The sequence below is a fragment of the Rhamphochromis longiceps genome, linkage group LG18 (assembly GCF_057381845.1).
Source record: "Rhamphochromis longiceps isolate RC_006_pf linkage group LG18, R_longiceps_female_GT1.1, whole genome shotgun sequence".
Taxonomy (NCBI): Eukaryota; Metazoa; Chordata; class Actinopteri; order Cichliformes; family Cichlidae; genus Rhamphochromis; species Rhamphochromis longiceps.
Genome location: NC_140574.1, coordinates 18,336,268 through 18,355,121, shown reverse-complemented (window position 1 = coordinate 18,355,121; position 18,854 = coordinate 18,336,268). Strand labels below are relative to the sequence as shown.

The following is an 18,854-nucleotide window of genomic DNA, read 5'->3' as shown; positions in this document are numbered from 1 at the left end:
ACTTGCACGTGACAACTGAACACATCGTTACTGCCGCAACTCCCACGTAGAGCACACACACACACACACGCACAGCTGTTCTTGTTCATCCTCCCAAATGTCCCCGGAGTCAAGATACACGCAGAGTCCCTAGAGGCAGTTTTTGGAGGCGTTCTTCATTTTGAGGTCAAGTCCAATCTGACCTACAGTACAAATCCCTGATGGCAGAGAGGTGCTGGATGGATTTGAGTTTGCCATGAGCCTTTGACCTTGACTTGCTTTAGGGACACACACAGTGTTCCAGAATGAGCTTATTGTTTAGCGTGTACCCTTCCAGCCACACAACTTATCATCTATAGCCTAATATTGGCCTTAAGCGATTTGATTTTATATGTATATGCGAGAAACAAATAAATAAGGATTTAAATGATTTAATTCTTGCTTCTGGCAGAATGTTGTAGAATTATTATTTATTTTTGTTTTTGTTTAACACTATTGTCCTTTGAGATAGCTTACATAATTCGCAATCTAATTAAGCCTCTGCAACAACGTTGAGTTTCAGTAAGAACAAATGAAGAGGCAGTTTTTAGCTCCAAAATTAGCATTTTATTTGGAAGGTTGGGGTCAGAGATGTATAATTTGTGTTCCAGTACACATGGTTATCCACAAAGCTTAAGTCCAACACCTTTTTCCAGTCTTAAAGCTGATTCCGTAATTAGTGCCGAGCATAACATCCCACCCCCACCCCCAACCCTTTTTGGTACAAATTCAACAGTTGTGCTGACAAGATCACTACTTTAATTTCTTTTTTTTTAAGTGTGTGTTTTTTTTTCTTTTTTTTCTTACAAAAAACTCTCTTAACTTCTACACATTTAATGTCACCCAGATTTTTATTTTTTTTTCTTTCCACTTTGTAAATAAATTTGGGAAACAACAATTTTTTTCCTTTCTGTTGTCATGAAAAGATAAAAACATGCAAAAAACTTGAATTTGTAGTTCAAATTATACATTTACAAGTTTGGAACTTTTTGCACTTCTTCATATACTACATCAAAAGAAAGGATAAAGAAAAAAAAACATTATGTACACATTATCTTATCTTTTTACAGTGAAGTAAAACTTGAAAATACCAGATGATGACTAAGGCAAATGAAGTGTACATAGATTAGACCAAAAAAGTTTTTTGTTGTTTTTGTAAAACACTACATCACTTCAAAAAAAGAGAACAAAAAGCTGCTACAAAAGTATGATTCATAACTCCCTTTATTTGCAACCAGCTGCATAATTTTTTTTAATTTTTTTGTGTTTTTTTAGTGAGAAAGTCTAGATGTCTAGCATACTGTACAGTGTTGCTCGTAACTGTTTTTCTTTTCCAACCAAACTAACAAATGATCCTTCATTTCTTCATCGTTGTGGTTCATTTAAATAATCCTCAACAAACAGGAGCATTTTGTAACCAAAGGAGAAAAAAAAAAGCATGTAGAAGCATACCAGAGTGTAACATACTTTGTTTGAAATCACTCCAAAAGTCAGTACCATTAAAGCCTTGAACATAAAACTAATCATTTAGATCCAAAAAAATGTACAAAAAGGCACATTATATCCCAGTGCTTCTGTACTGTGAAATTCAAGTGTAACTGAGCGCATTCAATACCAACAATCTGAATGGTGACAGTCCACCAGTGTTCCCTCCCACTTCCTCCGTAACTGGACCACAGTCTATGCCTAAGCTTTCAACAAGCATATGTATGCGTAGACTACAACAATAAGCCTAGGTTGGTTGTTTTTTGAAAAAAATTCTGAATCAATGTTTATTTTTTTGTTTATTTTCTGTCATGGTTCTACCTTTCTCTCTCTCAGGGAATATCAGCTGTCCATGTCCATCAACAGGAAATCTTTCCTTTTCTTCATTTTTTTTCTCTCTCATCTTTATATCCTTCAGGGCGTGACTGTGTGTCCTAGTCGTCACTTCCACCGTACATGTCTGCCAGTTTTCTAAAGCGAGGGCCCCAGTCGTTGAGGTAATCGTAGTCCTGGTCGCCCCCGCTGCTGGAGGAGTTGAGGGAGCTTAGGGAGCCAGCTGTGGAGCCGCTGCCCTCGTAGTCGAACACTAGCAGGGAGTCGTAGGGAGGAGCGGTGGGGTCATTGTCTGCTGCCTTGAGTCCCTGTACAAAAAAAAAAAAAACGTTAGATGAGAAGATTAAACACAGTCTCCAACGAGGAGTGAGTCACGTAAAAATAACTCTCTCCCACCCACTACCGCACACAAATGGCTGTACTAAAAACAGTCGGTCGCTCCCTCCGCACTTGCTCAGGAAATAAGGATTAATCAGGCTCTACTGTTCCTGTGTGTTTCCTCTGTGTTGTTTCATTGGGATTCTCCTGATGTTTCTAGGCTGCTGGCTTGATCGAAAGCCAAGATTGAGCATGACCAGTAGCCTCAGATGACAGTTCCATCTCCCCTTACCCCAACTAACACTCCTCTGGCTTTGTACAGGGAGCACGACTCTGGCACCGACACATGGTCGTCTATCATCAGATCAAAATATTTGTAACATTTTATATCTGAATGTGGCCTAAACACTACGCCTAACTGTGGAAACCAGCGAGAACGTGTCTCTGTGTGTTATCGTGAAGCCCGCAGTGCTGGTGGGAGCGGTTCTACTTTCAAGATCATGTTTGACATTCCAAGAAATCCTCACACCGGTGTGAAAAGTCCTCATGGATTGTTATTGATTTCCAGCCTCCTTCCTTAACGGGACTTGGGAGAGTTGATGGATTGCCAATCTAGGAGTTGAGATGTGCTTTGGCCATGAACCATGTGGATCCAGGCTTCATTTCTCCCTTTTACCCCCTGGAACTGAGGACACCCAACAAATAATAAATGAATTAAAAATAAAGTGGAGCAACATAACGCAGAGAAATGAGACCTCAGCTCGCTGGGAACTTGTCGAAGATTTATAGTTTCCTCCGCACTGCCATTACAGTGCTGAAATGCTCTCAAATAAAAAGATGTACTGAATTAAAGTGCCCGGGCACTTAGCGATTATTTTCCACTTGTTAGCTTTTTGTTAAGTATTTGCTCAGGGCTGTGGTGCTGATAATTTTGTGGGAAATATGACAGATGGATCGTTCATTACAATTACAACCATAATCGCTCTGCTGGTTATAGCCCCCTCCATCTACAACCACAACCCCACTGGCAGTTTCATAAGGTTAGTCAATCACGGAACTCACTGTAATTTCATTGTTAACTGAGTCATACACCGCACCGAAGATAATAACCACTCTTAGTAAAATGGTGAACTCGCTGTCTCTTTTTTGTGCCACGGTTAACAAAGAGATGTGCAATCAATCCACTGTAATCTCTAGGCACACCTAACCCCGCCAGGCTCTATGTAAAACAATGAACGCCATCATTTAAGGTTTGCGTCCCTCTGTGGAGAGACGTCCCACCTGTGGACAACAAAGGTCATTTGAAGTTGGTGCTATTGTATTTAAACTACCCCCTCCCCCTCTGTCAGAACAAAGCAGGAGTTCAGTAATAGACCTTTGTTTGTCAGATTGTCAAGTTAAAGTCCTTCTGCTAAACCTATTCCTATTTTTTGTCCATCTAATTTAATTAGGAGACACAAGCTCCTGGGGCTTGTGGAGACCATTCAGGATGGAGATCAGACACACTCCCCCTCCCCAGCCCTCGCTGTCTCCCTGCTCCTCTGGCAGATAGCCCTATCAGTTAGGTCGGATTCCAGCTCCATGTGCATGCTGAAGCTACCATGACTGAGCTTTAGTGGCAGTCAAATTTGGAACTAAAAACAGGTCAGGGTGCTCGGAAATGTCTCAAAGGCCTTGCAAGCACTATAAAATGATATGTTTAAAAAAAAGCTAAAGAAAAAAATAAGTGATCAAGAATGGTTTAAACTGTCAGGCTGTTACTCGCGGGACAGCACAGACTATTACATTTCATCACATATTAGCTGTTACGACAAGTAACATGGCTCACGGTGAGATTAAAATAAGAGGTGCCTGAGTAAAGGGATCTGAGAGATAGATGTTCGGGGGCAGAGCAGAGAGAGCTAGCTCTAATCTAAAAACATGGGCACCATCCAAAAACTAGGGGAGAACTCCATTTGTAATGCTGTGAAACTCTTGTCTGTTGGAGCTTGTGAAAAATATATGACTGCTCTTTTCATTTTACATTCTCCCTTCATGCTGGAGTCAATGATGGCCTGAGGCAAACGAGGGCACGCCGAGCAGTTCACTGCGATAGAAAGCCAATGTATTGCTTCTCGCATCTCCTATTTCTATATCCTGACACATCTATAACTCTACTTTGGCAGAAAATGAGGAGAAAAACAATTATATCCAAGTGAGTTAGCATCATGTACTTTTTGGGCTTTATACATGTTTGAGTGGATATTTCTGAAATGAAAAAAGTTTAAACTTTCTGCTGGGAAAAGATGAAAACAATTCTCATAACGACTGATTCAATTTAAAGTACTTCTCTGTCAACTACAAGGGAGCGAGCAACTCCTTGATGCTCAGTCATATGAGCCAAATTGTTTATTTAGACACAAGTTTATTATAAGAAAACCAGTCAGCTTGGAAATGAAATTCAAGCTTTGCAAGACCTCTGATCCTTTTATTTCAGCTCTTATCCTTGGATTTGATTTTCACCTCACCGCAAAATAATGTCAGATTTCAACAACATTACTGGCTGATGTTTTTACCTCATTGATGAAGTCTCCGATGTCTCCGGGGTGGGGTGCTGCTGACCTCATTGGGTACTGTGGCTCAGGGTGGAGGGGCCTCTCGTCTAGACGGCGGATTCCCACCGGCTTGATGGCATCGGGCTCTATCGTGTCCGGCTGCTGGAGCTGACTCAGGTCATAATCCTGGGGAATACAGACAGAAGGGACTTAGCTAAGCACCGTGGCAAGACCCCAAACTGAGTATGATTATTTAAATAGGTAAGCACATCCTGTGCTGTAAGTAGGAAGAAGTAGTTCAGCTCAGTGGAGGGGAGATTTTAAAGTTAGAATCCAGCGAGAAGAGTTGAGGGAACACGAGGGAAACTTTAATCTTCTTGTCTGTGAAGTACAAGCCCAGGGACAATTTGACACATAAAAAAGCGCCAGCGCTGAGGGGGGGCCAAGCTGAGGACCACATCATACGCTGCAGAGTGTTTGTACTTGGGCGGTGTGCTGCAGGAAGGATGTGCAGGCGACTGTTTTGCTCTAATCAATGCCCAGACACGGGATGGTGGATATGCATAAGCCATTTCTAATCCTATTAACATTACCAAGGCAACCTGAATGGCTCGCAGTTTGCGCAAAGTCATGGGCAAGGAAGAAGGAGGAAAAAAAGGGTGAAGAGAAAAAAAGAGTTAAGAGCGAGAAAGAGGCTGTGGTGAAGAACAACCCAGCTGAGCTGAATGACTGAATGGTATCAGGGTGACAGCAGATATGATAGAGAAAATGCCATTTGAGAATCAGAGTGTGTGCCTAATAAGCGTGCATGATGGATTGTCTCTCTTTAAGAGATTTTCGTAATCCATCCATCTCTAATATGCCCCTTCAAAATTGTCTTTGCTCAGTTGCACACGTACCTACACACAGACACACGAAAGAGTGGAAAAAACGTGCAGATATTCTTGAAACAATTTTACAACAAATCCTCAAATGAAGCACCAACATCCTGAATAGAAAAAACACAACCAAGCAAGAAGTCAGTTTACAAGTACTTTACTCCAGACATTTTTTTGCTATTTGATTTAATACCCAATAACAAAAGCTCTGTTGGTGAATGGGGTATAATAACAGTCACATGCCACACGAAAAAGGTATCCATCATCTTTGGCTCATTTCAGTCCAACTCCCATTTCACCTTGTCTAAGGTCGTGCTCCAGAAGGGTCAGGAACAAGTGACAGGAATTGCAATGGAGCCATATAATGGCTTAACTATGCAGGAAGGTCTAATGATACACCAGCCCCCTTCAGGGATCAGACTCTTCACACATACGCTGGCCTGATGAAATATTTGCCACCGGCGTTCATGACCCACATTCAAAGAAGACTAAACATTGTTAAGCATCATACACCCCATATGTATGTGTGTGTGTGTGTGTGTGTGTGTGTGTATATATATATGTGTATATATATATATATATATATATATATATATATATATATATATATATATATATAAATAAAAACATGCTTTCAAATGCAAGGTGCCTGTTAGAGGATTATGTTGTCGTTCTGTTTTACTGTGATACATTTGGTCGACAGATTACTACCATTCTCATGTCCTTGCAATTATAAGCTTATCATTAGCTCAGCATAAAGACTAGAAATAGGTCTGCTTGTTAGCAGTTCCCCATCTTCGCTGAGGTTACTTCTTACTGTGCAGATCTGAGCATAGTTTTCCTTTTCTTATATACAGCAATATTAATAAAACAAGAGTAAAAAAAAAAAAAAAAGAAATCCAAAAATTTTAAACTATTTGAAAGCTGTAGATGTAGTTCAGTAATTATTTCCTTTTGCTCAGGGTTATGAAAAATTTAAATAATGACCAAAGGTGCAAAAAAGCAAGCGCTATTTTCTAATAAATTTGGAGTTCTCCTTGAAGTTAAGTCATAGTTCCTCTGATGTGCAGAATGTCTTCTTATCTGTGTAACAGGTGGTTAATTTGTTTCATTTATTGAAAAATAAATCAAAACCTTTCGGGTTTTTCCAAAGCATGCCTTCAAAGCCACACTGGGTTAGGTTAAGGTGAAGGAAATTTTCCTGAGGTCACTTATGGAAGCAGATGGCTCTTTCTCTCCCATTTTTTTTAACTTGCAAACCTGTCCGCAACTGCCTGTCCATCTGTCATTATTTCCTTATTATTACTTTTTTCAATGTGTGCTGAGTGGGTGCCTGATCAGCTGTCTGCCTTTGATGAAATGCGTACTTCACAGAGCAATACAAAACCAGGGCAATGGCAGCAACAACTAAAATCATATACTCTGAGCGCACCCAATGGTCTGACACTTCAATTTCCTCCCCAGCGGGAGATAGGGAGAACAGAGGTGGGCATTATAAAGTCCACGTTGCTGGGAAAGTCAGGTCTATTTTTTACCCAACACTGACTTCGCCGATTCCACAGACAAGACCATTTTCTCCTGGCTCCCTGCCCTTCTCAGCACCACTCAAAATGGAAGCTTGTTTTCCCTCAATAAATTGCTGCACCCGCTCGTTTGCCTTTGAAGGGTGTTATATCATGTGGCTGTTTCCTTTTCAACATGTTTTGGGCCGCAAGTTTGTGCATTTTGTGCTGGAAAGTGAGGACGCGAATACACAAGTGGTTCAGTCCCTCCTGTCTAATCACTGGCAGATGTGTAATGGCTTTCCAGTCGTATTGTTACCTTAGACAGGGCTTCATTATTGTGCCACAGCAGATGTCTGTCTCTAAATGACATCAGCTTACCAATTACAAGTCTCCCAGGCTAATTTGCTCCTGCTCTGGGTCAGGCTGGGGTCTCCCGCACATTTCTGCTATATCTAAGCCACCAAAGCACTTCAGCAAGCAGCAAGAAAATAGCCCATTTGGTATATTACTGCCTTTTTTTTATGAAATGATTCCATTTTGCTAACAAGGGGTTATTAGGACAATTGAATTTGTGCCTGTGTGTGAGTCTGATCAGTGCGGGATGATACAGAGATGTGACTCTCCCGATGCCTGTGGCAATGCATGTCTGTTGTGTTGGTGTTGCGAAGCGGAGAGCAGTTCCAGTTGAGAGACATTCCCAATATTTCTGGAACGAATTGGATCAAAATGTGTTTGCCTTATTGATTCGAGCTTTCGATTTCCAGCTCCCTCCTAGAAAAAAAACTTCCAATTTACGTCTTACAATTCATTGTGAATTGCTGAAGTGTATCCTAAAGCGGCACAATGAGCAGACCTCATGCTAGAATGAAGCATTGTAAGTCTATGCATGCTTGCAAAAGAATCTAGGTGGTCCTCTATGTCCTCTGTAGCTTCAGCTATGCAGAAATTGCTTCCGTGCTGCATAAATATGCCCTGAATATTCCACACCAACAAAGACCACACACTGTACAGCTAGATGATGTGTATAGCATGGCATTTCTCTGCAGTGTGAATAGACTCCTAAGCTGCAATAACACAAAGGTTCTCCACAAAACAAGAAAAGAAAGAAAAAGAACAAAAAGTTGTTTGGATAAACATATAAACATGTTACAATGCAAAAAGAATTTTAGAAATCTGAGCATTATTGTCATTATTATTAACTTAAAAATGTGCTGTTGTGGAATTTTGATACTTTTTGGATACATCAAAGAATTACAGTTATTTAGGACCATTAAAATCTGGTTTATTAACTGCCCCTGAGATGTTTTCTTGTTTCATATCTCCCTATACTAAACTATGCTGACACAGTCCAAATAAAAAAAACCCCCCAAAAAAACCAGAAACTTTGAATTTGTAAAGTATTTCTCTGTTACTTTCTTTATTAATGCCTAATTGATATAGACATCAAGACATACAGTAATGTGCAAAAATCAAAAACAGAGTCTCTATAATTATAACCAACTAGATAGTCGATATATGGTACAATCACCTTTACTCTTTGACACACCTGAACTCTCCCTGGCAAGCTTTCCTAAGCAGTCTTCAGGAATAGTTCTCCAGGCTTCTTGAAGGACACTGAAAGCTGATTGACGGTGGTCTATCATGTGTTTTTCTATTCAGGTATACTTTTATTTGGGGTCTTTGTCATGCTGAAACATTTCCATGTTGCAATTAAATGCTTTGCAGATGATACTGCATGGTAGATAAAATCTGATTGTACTTTGCTGCGTTCATAATTCCATGAAGTTTGACAGTGAGAGCAGACCCAAACCATGACAGAGCCTCCACCGTGTTTTACAGTTGGCTGTAGACTCTCGTGCCGTACTTCTGTCCTGATCTTCTCTGAACATACTGACAACAATTTGAACTAAAGATTTCACACCATAAGACTTTCTGTTAATTTTGATTATAGTACTTGTGTAAGTTTGCATCACTCAGCCTTTGTTTGCCTGATGGATACGGATTGTTTTTTAGGCGAACTACTTCAGTTTCCTCAGTTCTTTTTAGGGCACAGTGCACATCGTGGCGAAATATGCCAAGTTTTTGGACACTAGCTCTTTGGGAATGACTTTCTTGGTGCAAAAAATACTTTGTTAAATACCTGTGTTGTCTGTGGTATTTTCAGTAGATTCAACTAAATTGGGGTGAGGGTGTTTGCTAGTAACTAATACAAGGCATAAAATGAAAATTCACAATTATCAATTAAGTTAAACAAAAAAATCCCTGAAAATAATCAGGTACAAGGACTGGACTGAAAATGAGTGAAAAAAGCAGCAATTATCCATAAAAACATTTGCTGCTTTGAAAGATCCTTTAGAAACCCAGGGAAACTATTGCTCAGGACCATTTTAAAAACAAGAACGTCTGGCTCCTTGTAAACAAAATATAAAGAATTGTGGGGTAGCTCAAGGCTTGCGCACAGTACTCTATGATTCATTTATTATTTATTATTAATTTAACTTTTCAATTCAGCACAGTTTGGGTTTTATATCGTTTGTTTGGGGCTGAATAAAAAAGCAGACACTGCCACAAATGTCATCAGATTCTCTTAAAATCATTTAAATCCTGGTACAATTCACAATCAGTAATTAACATCTGTTGTTACCTATTCTATTGAGAACAGCAGATTTTCTGATTCTTTAGAGGTGCACCCAAACTGTTATGATTCTTACCTGATCCTCTTCTCCTCCACCTTCTTCATCATACTTCAGGATGTTGTCTCTCACGTCATCCTCAGGATCGATAAGGAGCTGCTTAGCCTGACGTTCTTTATCACGACGCTTCATCCACACCACAAACATCAGCACGAGAACTAATAGGCAGAAAGAAAAGCAGCTCTCATACAATGAAAAATAATAACCTGCATATTTTCATTCAAATGTAATCGGATCCAGTGTTTTAGAGCTTGGACGTGGGCCTGATCAAGGCTATCTTTTTGTTAATCCTGCGGTAATCTAGTGATATCTCGGATAATGTTTAGCTGTCTTTATAATCCCCGTGTGCGTTCCCGTGGTGTGCTGTTTGAGAGAGCCACTGAGACACTCACTGAGGAGGATGATGATGCAGAGCAGAATGGAGATGATGGCGCCTGTGCCTAGGCCGGCAGCCATGATGTGCTGCTGGTCAGTGCAGTCTCCGTTGATGTCGCACTGGCACACTTTAATCCGCAGGTAGGAGGTGTTAGACATGGGCAGGTTGCCTGAGTCCGTGATTATGATGGGGATCTCATAGATACCACTTTCAAGGAAGCCAATCTTCAGGCTCACCTGAGCATAGTCACCTGAGAGACGGACAGGAGAAAAGAGCTGTCTTAGCACCTTGTTAGAGGAAACACATTTCGAGTGGTGAGTCTAAAGATTAAATAACTCAGGCTGTTTAAATATAAAAGAGACAGGAAGCCTTTCATAGGGGATTAAGTCTAAACTCTGAATGCTTGTTTGTGTAGACTATGTTCGCAGCGTGATTACACTCCTATTACCACAAATATGCAACATAAATTCCTACCTGGAAGTTGCATCAGCATATCTAATCCAAAACATGGTCCTGATTTGGATTTGGAGCTTATAAATCTACTGAATGCGTTTTGATAATGCTGCTTAGGCTAAATTCCCAGCTGCGATAATCCAAATGCCATTATCCTATTAAGATATATTCACTGCGTTTCAACTCGCACCATCTAGTAGCTAACAAACAACAGATGAGTTCCTACACTCGTGTTTTGTTGTAAATTAGCATAAACAATTAGTGACTGCTGAGTAAGGGTAATATATTGTTTCATTGTCAGATCTGGCTGTGTGATTTCTACAGCGTGTAACTAATACACAAATTTCACATGTGCTTTGGAGGATAACAGATGTGAATGCTATAAATACTGTATGATTTGAGACTTTGGAGTTTTCTAATTAATCATCAAATGCCACTTTTTACTTTTCTTTTACATCAACAAACACAAACGTGGGCATGCAAGCGCAAAACAGCCGAATTGCCTTCTGTCACACGCTATCAGGGGAACAGCAAAACGAAGGTTAGTTTTACTAAATTAGCCCAGGGCTCGAGCGCCTGAGCAGCACGGTGAAATCATAGTCTGCATCTTACCGCTGATTCTTGTTATGGTCCAGTTTCTCCGAACATCAACGGGCCTGTTGGCTAACTCAAAGGCGAATGGCCCAGCATTTGGGCTCAGGTCTCCATCAAATGCAGTGATGTTGATGGCATTCGGGTCTGGCTTTTCACATATTTCCACCTCCTGAGGGGACACCCGGGGCGCATTGTCATTGATATCCAGTAGGAAGATTTGGAGAGTTCCTGTGCCACTTGCTGGCGGTATACCTGTGTAAAATAAAAAACACACATATAGTTAACATCAACTTTTTACGAGACGTAAGATTTCCCAAAATTCACATATGGAAAGCAATACTTGCTATTGAAATGCCATCTCTCATTTCGCAGTTATTATACAGTGGATATAGAAAAGTAAAGCATGAAGTTTAAACTTTGGGTTTCACTCTAAAAAGCTTTTTGCTCTAGTGGAGGAAGATCCGCACAAAATGAATACTGATCTGAGAATTTAATCTTATGTGGGGAGATGGGCCGAAACACTTGGATATCAGAACATTTAGTGTGTGTGTGTGTGTGTGTGTGTCTCTGAGTGTGTATGTTTGTATGTGTGTCTGAAGAACGTCTTCCTGACGAAGGGCACGGGTCGGGAATACTAAAGCAGACAAACAGAGCCCACTGTCGCTCCTCTCAGGCTCCTCTATGTATTCACTCAGCTAAGAGGCTTTTTTACCATTCAGGCCACGCTCAAAGGAGCTAGTCATCCAATCCTGACCCATTAATGCTGAGAAACCTCTTTATTGGTGGAGTTTTTAAGCCTATTGGCCTAAGCTATGCTCCGTAGAACAGGGTAAACCTGAACAGAGGTAAATCCCGCCAGTTCAGAGACGAGGTGAATACATCCACATGCTCTGGGATTGCTAGCACATTAACCCCCCAATAAGGTGCTCGGCGTTTCAGATGTGCCAAGTGCCTGGTTTAAGGTTGACCTTCGAGAATTGAGAATGTCTTTGTGGCTTTAACCAAGATAGATTTTTTTTTCAGCAGATGCGTTGCACTTGTGCACTGGCTTCAGGTGAAACACATCACAGAGGTAGTCAAAGTGATGCAAGGTGGAAGATAGACCTTTGAGAGGTAGGCTACACTAGACAGCTAGGCTTCCTTTAGAGAAGTGAGTATTAGCTCTTACTGCATCCATCTAGATAGATACGTACCATTGTCAGTAGCCAGGAATGTTGCATTGTACAGATTGTTCTTCACGTAAGGTGATTCTCGGTCCAAAATGGCAATCGTTGTGATCCGGCCGGTGTTTGTGTCGATCCTTAACCAGTTGGCTGGATCTGAGAGTTTGGAGTACCTGAAGAGAAATACAAAGAGATTCACACAGTGACTCGTTATTTCAAGCCAGGCGTTATTTACCGAGTTCTCTGATAAAAGCATCGAGAATGTCTCAAAGGTTTAATTTTGTATTCTGCTGGAAAAAAAAGTCTGTTTCCAGCTTGGCATTTTATTCTTTTTGTCTTTATTAGTTTACACGGAATAAATATTTTAGACCATGAATTTTTACATAATTATTCTAACTTTGGAGAGCAGCCTCACGGGGGAAACCAAACTCAGTAGCTCAAACTAATTTGTAGGACAAGCCGTGGAATTACAAAGCTAGCTCATTTCTCATGGACTGTTTTCAAGCAGATAAATACTTCCACTGCCAAATAGCTGTGATGAAAAGGAAAAAAAATAAGGCTGAAGAATGAGATAGAGACTGCTGCTGGCTGCTAAGTGTTATCTTAACAGGCCTAATGGAGAGAATAGCTGTCACCTTAACCTACCATATTACTCCATATTTTTCACATGCTCAATAGCATTATTCATATTAGAAGCTGGATGTGATGTACTTGAAAAGGGGGAGAACACATTCAAGGAAATTGGGCTAACTTTAAAGATTAGAGGAATTCTTCCAAATTTCCACATCTGAAAGGTGGACTCGAATCTTTTGAAGAGGTGTAAAGTTTCAATCAGACTCTCCTTTTTACTTTTTACTGTAAAATGTACCTGATGGTTTGCTGCATGAAGCGATCAGGATCCTGTGCACTGAAAGTGGTCAGTGTTGACTGTGGCATCATTCCCTCTTCAAGCCTAACGAATTTGGGGTTGGGCTCAAAGTAAGGACTCTCATTGACATCTATCACTCTGATGGAGACGGTGGCAGTGGACTGTCGGGGAGTGTGGATGCCTTTGGCCAGGGAAACTTCATTCCTCGCTTCCACTGTCAGCACATACGTCCTGCTGGTTTCATAATCAATAGGCTGAAAAACAGTAAAGGAGATTGGAGTGAATCACACCTTAAACATATAGGGTAAACTAAATCACATGAAAATTGTGGTTATGTGTCACTGATCTGAAAGCAATAACTAAATCATTTTCTTCGTCTTTGCCTGAAAAATGCTATCGTGAACACTTGCATTGGACAGTGGGACGAGATAAAGAGACTAAATCCTTTTATGGTCAGCTCAAGGATACAAAACAGCAGGAGAGCTGGTGTAAGAGATGCGCAACCAATCTTTTCCATTTGAAATGTGGTCGGAATTAACAAAAAAAAAAGGATTTAAATCTTTCATTATATTTTAAAATTTTGATTTTGCACAATATTTGTTAGGAACAAAGCTTTTACAAAATATGAATTGCTGTCACTAAATTAACCTTTGTAAAAAAAAAAAAAAAAAAAAAAAAAAAAGACAAAATCCGAGAGGTGCTGCAATTTATCAGTACTCGTCTACAGATGCTTTACACAAAATTATTTTTCTACTTTCAGATAATTAATCAGGGCGGATTGCTAATGGGTTTTTACAGACAAGAGGTGAGATGACATATGAGGCAACTTTCCTTCTATTAAATCCATGCATCTCCTAATCAAATAAACATGACCCATGTTTTTCATGCCAGACCACATGTCATGTATCATTGCAAACATATATGCATACATATACTATGCGTTTCCATGGGATTACAGGCTGTTTGAAGAGCTTTTTCAATAGGAGGCTTTACCTTGACGACTGTTACCAAGCCCTCATTAGTGGTTGGATCAGTGGGCACGGAGAACCTGCCGGTGGGGTCGCCCCCGGTGATTTTGTAGACAGCATTCCAGGCCGGCGTGTTGGGCTGGTCCTTGTCAGTCACTGTCAGGTTAGCCACAATGACATTCACGCGGTTTTCAGGCACCTCGCCGAAAAACTGCATGAATAAACCATGAACACAGAGAGCAGCGAGCTGTTAGTGATACTGCTGTGGCAGCGAAAAATACACTGAGCCTTGTCTCACACGGCACAGCAGGACCGATCTTGGGTAAATAGATATCTAAGGTAACTTATCATGTCGTCATGGTCATCTCATTCCCCGTGCTCCCCCGATAGCACAACAGTAGCATTACAAATTTCAGTGATTCGCAGGCACAGCAAGTGCCTCTTTCACTCGGGCAGGCATCCCCTGTACTTGCATGTGTCAACATTTGGAGGGGGATATAACACTTTACGCATGGCTGGTAACTTGTATATCTGTGTATGGCTTCAGAAATGCAGGGCAAGCAGAACTAGGTAAGTGAGCAGAACCGATAGCTGAGTGCATATATCTACATTGGGGTGAAACAGGAGTCCTTGTGGTGCCTCTTTTACGCTAAGATTGCTGTGCTGACATCTCCGATATGAGCTTGTTTCTTACCGTCTCAGCAGTAAACTCTGGCGGGTTGTCGTTAATGTCAGTGACTCTGATGACAGCCGTGGCCGTGTTAGAGAGGCCATACATGGGATTGCCCTCCATGTCACTGGCCTGGATTATCAGTGTGTACTGTGGCACTTTCTAAAGGGAAAAGAAAAAGAGGCTGAATTAGCATCACTCCCAATGGCATCATCAAAAAATCTCTATTTGAAGCTTCATAAAAACAGGATCCATTCTTAAGACTATTGAATTGATTGAGGCTCCCTATTAAAAAGGCAGCACACTGTAAATCAGTATTAATGTGTCCAAATAAAGTGAAACCAAACTGAACAGGCTAGCTTCATAATTATCGTGACTGATGGTGGGTTTTTTATATTAATCTGGTTTATTTCCTGTGAGGTACTCTGAATTTGTTTGTGTGTCTCTGTGTGCGCGTGCGAAAAGTACATCTCTGCTCTGGACAGTATCATGAAGCTAACAAATGACTCTTTTCACATTAAAAACCACTCAGGTGATGGACCAGTTGCTAGGTAATGAGAGTCGGCCAAATTACTTTCATGGTGGCAACTGGCGGACATAAAATGGTGGCCCCCAGGGCGGAAGTGATTGAGCAGCCACCTCAGCCAGATTGCCCTCACTAGAATTGAACCAACTGGCAACTAGCTGTATATATTACTTTATTTATTATGAGATAGATCCCTGCAATTCCAGAGATGGAAAAATAAGATGAAAGTACAGCTCGTAGGCTAGAAAAAAGACAGAAGAAAAAAACAAAGAAAAGAAAAACACAGAGAAGGTGAAAATGAAGAAAGTCCAGTTCTACTTCTCTTTTAATTCTAAATAAGAAATATTCCCGTTGGCTTGTTAGCTCTCAGACAGCCTTGATATATGTTTAAGCAGCTTTGGCATTCCTTTAAAAAGGAATCGAAACATAAACCTCAAATGCACTGATATATCTCCAGAGTAAGAAGATGAAGAACATGGAATATAACGGATGGCCTTGCTAATGAAGGTGTCACTTAAATGCAGGTGCAGTATGCCTATTAAATCAACCTTCTTAAACACAATTTTTACAGTCAGAGTAAGGTAGTAACAGTATTTGAGCAGATTAAACAAGTACCAAGGAAAGAAAAGTGTCAAATACCTCTCTGTCCAGGCCTGCTGCTACTGTAATGATGCCTCCGGTTTTGTTGTTGATGGTGAACATATTGGAGGTTGGACTCTCGGGATTCTGAGACAAGATCTTGTAACGTAGCATCCCATTGGCTGTTTTGGGGTCATCTTTGTCAACAGCCGTCACTGTCATAACAAATGATCCTAAGGGATAGAAAGAACGAGACAGGGTGTCGATATTTTCACGTCACCGCTCTAATTGGCAATCAAAATACATTAGAAGTTCAGCGAATGCCGCTACGCTGAACACAACCTGAATTATAGCTCTGCTGTAATACATCCTTAATGCTTTTGTTTTCTTATAATACAGCTGATCGCTAGACAAAGTGATAACACAGTGGCCACCCCAGAAATGCCATCAATACTCTTTAATCTGCAAACACAGTGGTAGAGAATACACTTTATTACCTGGCTTGGAACCCTCTGGAACGGTGCCATTCCAGATCTGATGGGTGAACTCGGGTCTGTTGTCATTCATGTCGATCACATTGATCACAATATCAATAGGGTTTTCAACTTGGTTTCCATTCAGGTCTACTGCATGAGCTCTTAGCTGGAGGAAAATACAAACACATCTGTACTATAAGCACTGTTCAAGTAAAGGATGTTCTCATACACATAAACAACATATGGGCTTAAACCACAAAGCACTTACTCAGTCTCACCTATCAAACTTTGTGTTAAAGCCATTACAAGAATTAGTCTTATACCAACTTGTGTGCGGGTTACTGCTCATATACAGTGCCTTGAAAAAGTATTTGGAGTACTTTTCCACGTTTTGCCACGTTACAACAACATATTTTAACAGAGATTATATGTGATAGCCACATAAAGTGTGGCGTGCATTTGTTTTCAGCCTCCTTTACTTGGATAGTCCACCTATGTGTACTTTAACTTCATTATAAATACAGCTGTTCTGTGAAGGCTTCAGAGGTTTGCTAATTCAAATGTATTTATATAGGTCCAAAACAAACATCATGTGCCTCAAAGTGCTTTATCTTTTAAGGTAAAGACCCAACAATAATACAGAGACAACCTTAAAATAACCTCCTATGAACAAACACTTGGCAACAGTGGGAAGGAAAAACTCTCTTTTCCAGGAAGCAGGATCAGAGAGCCATCTGCAAAAGACCAGGCCCTGTTACAGTATAACTAAGGGAGGATTCGGGGTCACCTGATCCAGGCATAACTATAAGCCTTATCTAGAAGGAAAGTTTAAGTCTAATCCAAACTGGGAGCTGGTTCCACAGAAGAGAGGCCAGAGAGCCTCGGAGAGCATTAGTGAACAAAAAAAAGCATCATGAAAACCAGGAAACATACCAGACATGTCAGCGATAAAGTTGTGGAGAAGTTTAAAGCAGGGTTGTATTATGAAAACATATTTTGGGTTTTCAGTATCTCACAGACCACTTTTCAATCTATCATCTGAAAAAAATTATGAAACATAGTAGGGCTGAACGATTATGGAAAATAATCTAATTGCGATTTTTTGCCCCAATATTGCGATTGCGATGCGATATGCGATTATTTTTTAAGGTCTTTGTCTTCTGTATTATTAAACAAAGACAAGCAATACATCATATAGTATGGCCAATACTATATTACATTAATTTTAAACTGTTCTTTCCTGGAAGACAGACCTCTGTTATGATGACATGAGGTGATGCATGAATTGATGACTGACATTTTTATTTAACTTCTTTAATCACAACAGTATATTTGAACATACACAATAGTTTATTTTTAGCTTACAAACATCTGAGCATAAAGTGCTGACAAGGAACCCTGGTGTAAACATTAAAATGAAAGTCAGTACAATGTGCAGATTGCAGAAATATACATAAAAAAAATCAGTGGCTTTACCACACTCAGTTTTTCGACATCTGTGAACTACTAGACAGTCATTCAATTAAAAAATAATATTAAATAAATAAAACTAATAAATAAAAAATACACACATCTTACTGATCTCTGCAGTCAGTAACATTACACATAAAGTGCAAACATAATAGCAATTGTATAAACACACACACAAACACGCCTTTAAAGTTTAAAGGCGTGAAATTGGACGGTCTAGCCTTCTGATTAGCTAATCAGAAGGCTAGTTCTGATTAGCGTCACCGCTGTCTCGGTGGAGTTTAATAAACTCGGCCGTCTGCTTCTTGCTATCTAAAATATAACCAGACACTGGCGTAAATTCTCGACTGTCTCATACTTCTGTTTAATAAGTTTTCTGTTTGACGTTTAGTCAGCTGTGTGAAAACCAAGGAGGAACCCACCCGGGGGATTAATAAAGTTTTATTTTATCTAATCTAATAACTTTAATCTCAGCCAAACCGATTTACTCACGAACAAACAAAACACTGAAAAAAGCCCAACAATAACATTTTTAGGTTGTCTAAGTGACTTATATATTACGTTTAACCCGAGCAGCGAAACTCCGCGGTGATCTGAAAATGATGTGCCGGGAGTTGTGCCGTTCTCGGCCGCATCAGTAACCCTCGACCTCCCGGCTAGCTGTCGAGCTGGTGGGTAGCAGACGCCTCTGAAAACGTCGAAGCACTTTTGCAAATATGGGATATCTTGATAAACCGAGCAGATATTTGATGTTTACACAACTACTTTCTCGCCTGAAAATATGTTAAAAGTTTATTTTGTGACCCAGAAAGATTAGTATGAGTAATTTTAAAACTTAGTAGCGGCCGCCATTGCTGGAAACTGGAGTTTGGCTGGGCCGCGCTATGAATTCTGGGATATGGTAGTAATTTGGACAGCCTTCGGCGCGTCGCTGTGACGTAATCGGT

The 18,854-nt window shown here is 40.3% G+C and overlaps 1 protein-coding gene across 1 annotated transcript in view; it reads right to left on the bottom strand.

Annotated features, from left to right (window-relative positions):
• Positions 1-562: 562 nt before the first annotated feature.
• cdh2 (cadherin 2, type 1, N-cadherin (neuronal)) overlaps positions 563-18,854 on the bottom strand; it is a 63,255-nt gene continuing 44,963 nt past the window's right edge. The window contains exons 6-16 of the mRNA XM_085390131.1: positions 16,459-16,603; positions 16,022-16,194; positions 14,881-15,018; positions 14,212-14,397; positions 13,219-13,472; positions 12,381-12,523; positions 11,206-11,439; positions 10,157-10,390; positions 9,783-9,922; positions 4,710-4,874; positions 563-2,144 (exon numbers count right to left, since the gene is read on the bottom strand). Of these exons, the coding sequence (XP_085246257.1) occupies positions 1,938-2,144; positions 4,710-4,874; positions 9,783-9,922; positions 10,157-10,390; positions 11,206-11,439; positions 12,381-12,523; positions 13,219-13,472; positions 14,212-14,397; positions 14,881-15,018; positions 16,022-16,194; positions 16,459-16,603 (2,019 nt within the window). The 3' untranslated portion in view covers positions 563-1,937. The remainder of the gene's footprint in view (positions 2,145-4,709; positions 4,875-9,782; positions 9,923-10,156; positions 10,391-11,205; positions 11,440-12,380; positions 12,524-13,218; positions 13,473-14,211; positions 14,398-14,880; positions 15,019-16,021; positions 16,195-16,458; positions 16,604-18,854) is intronic.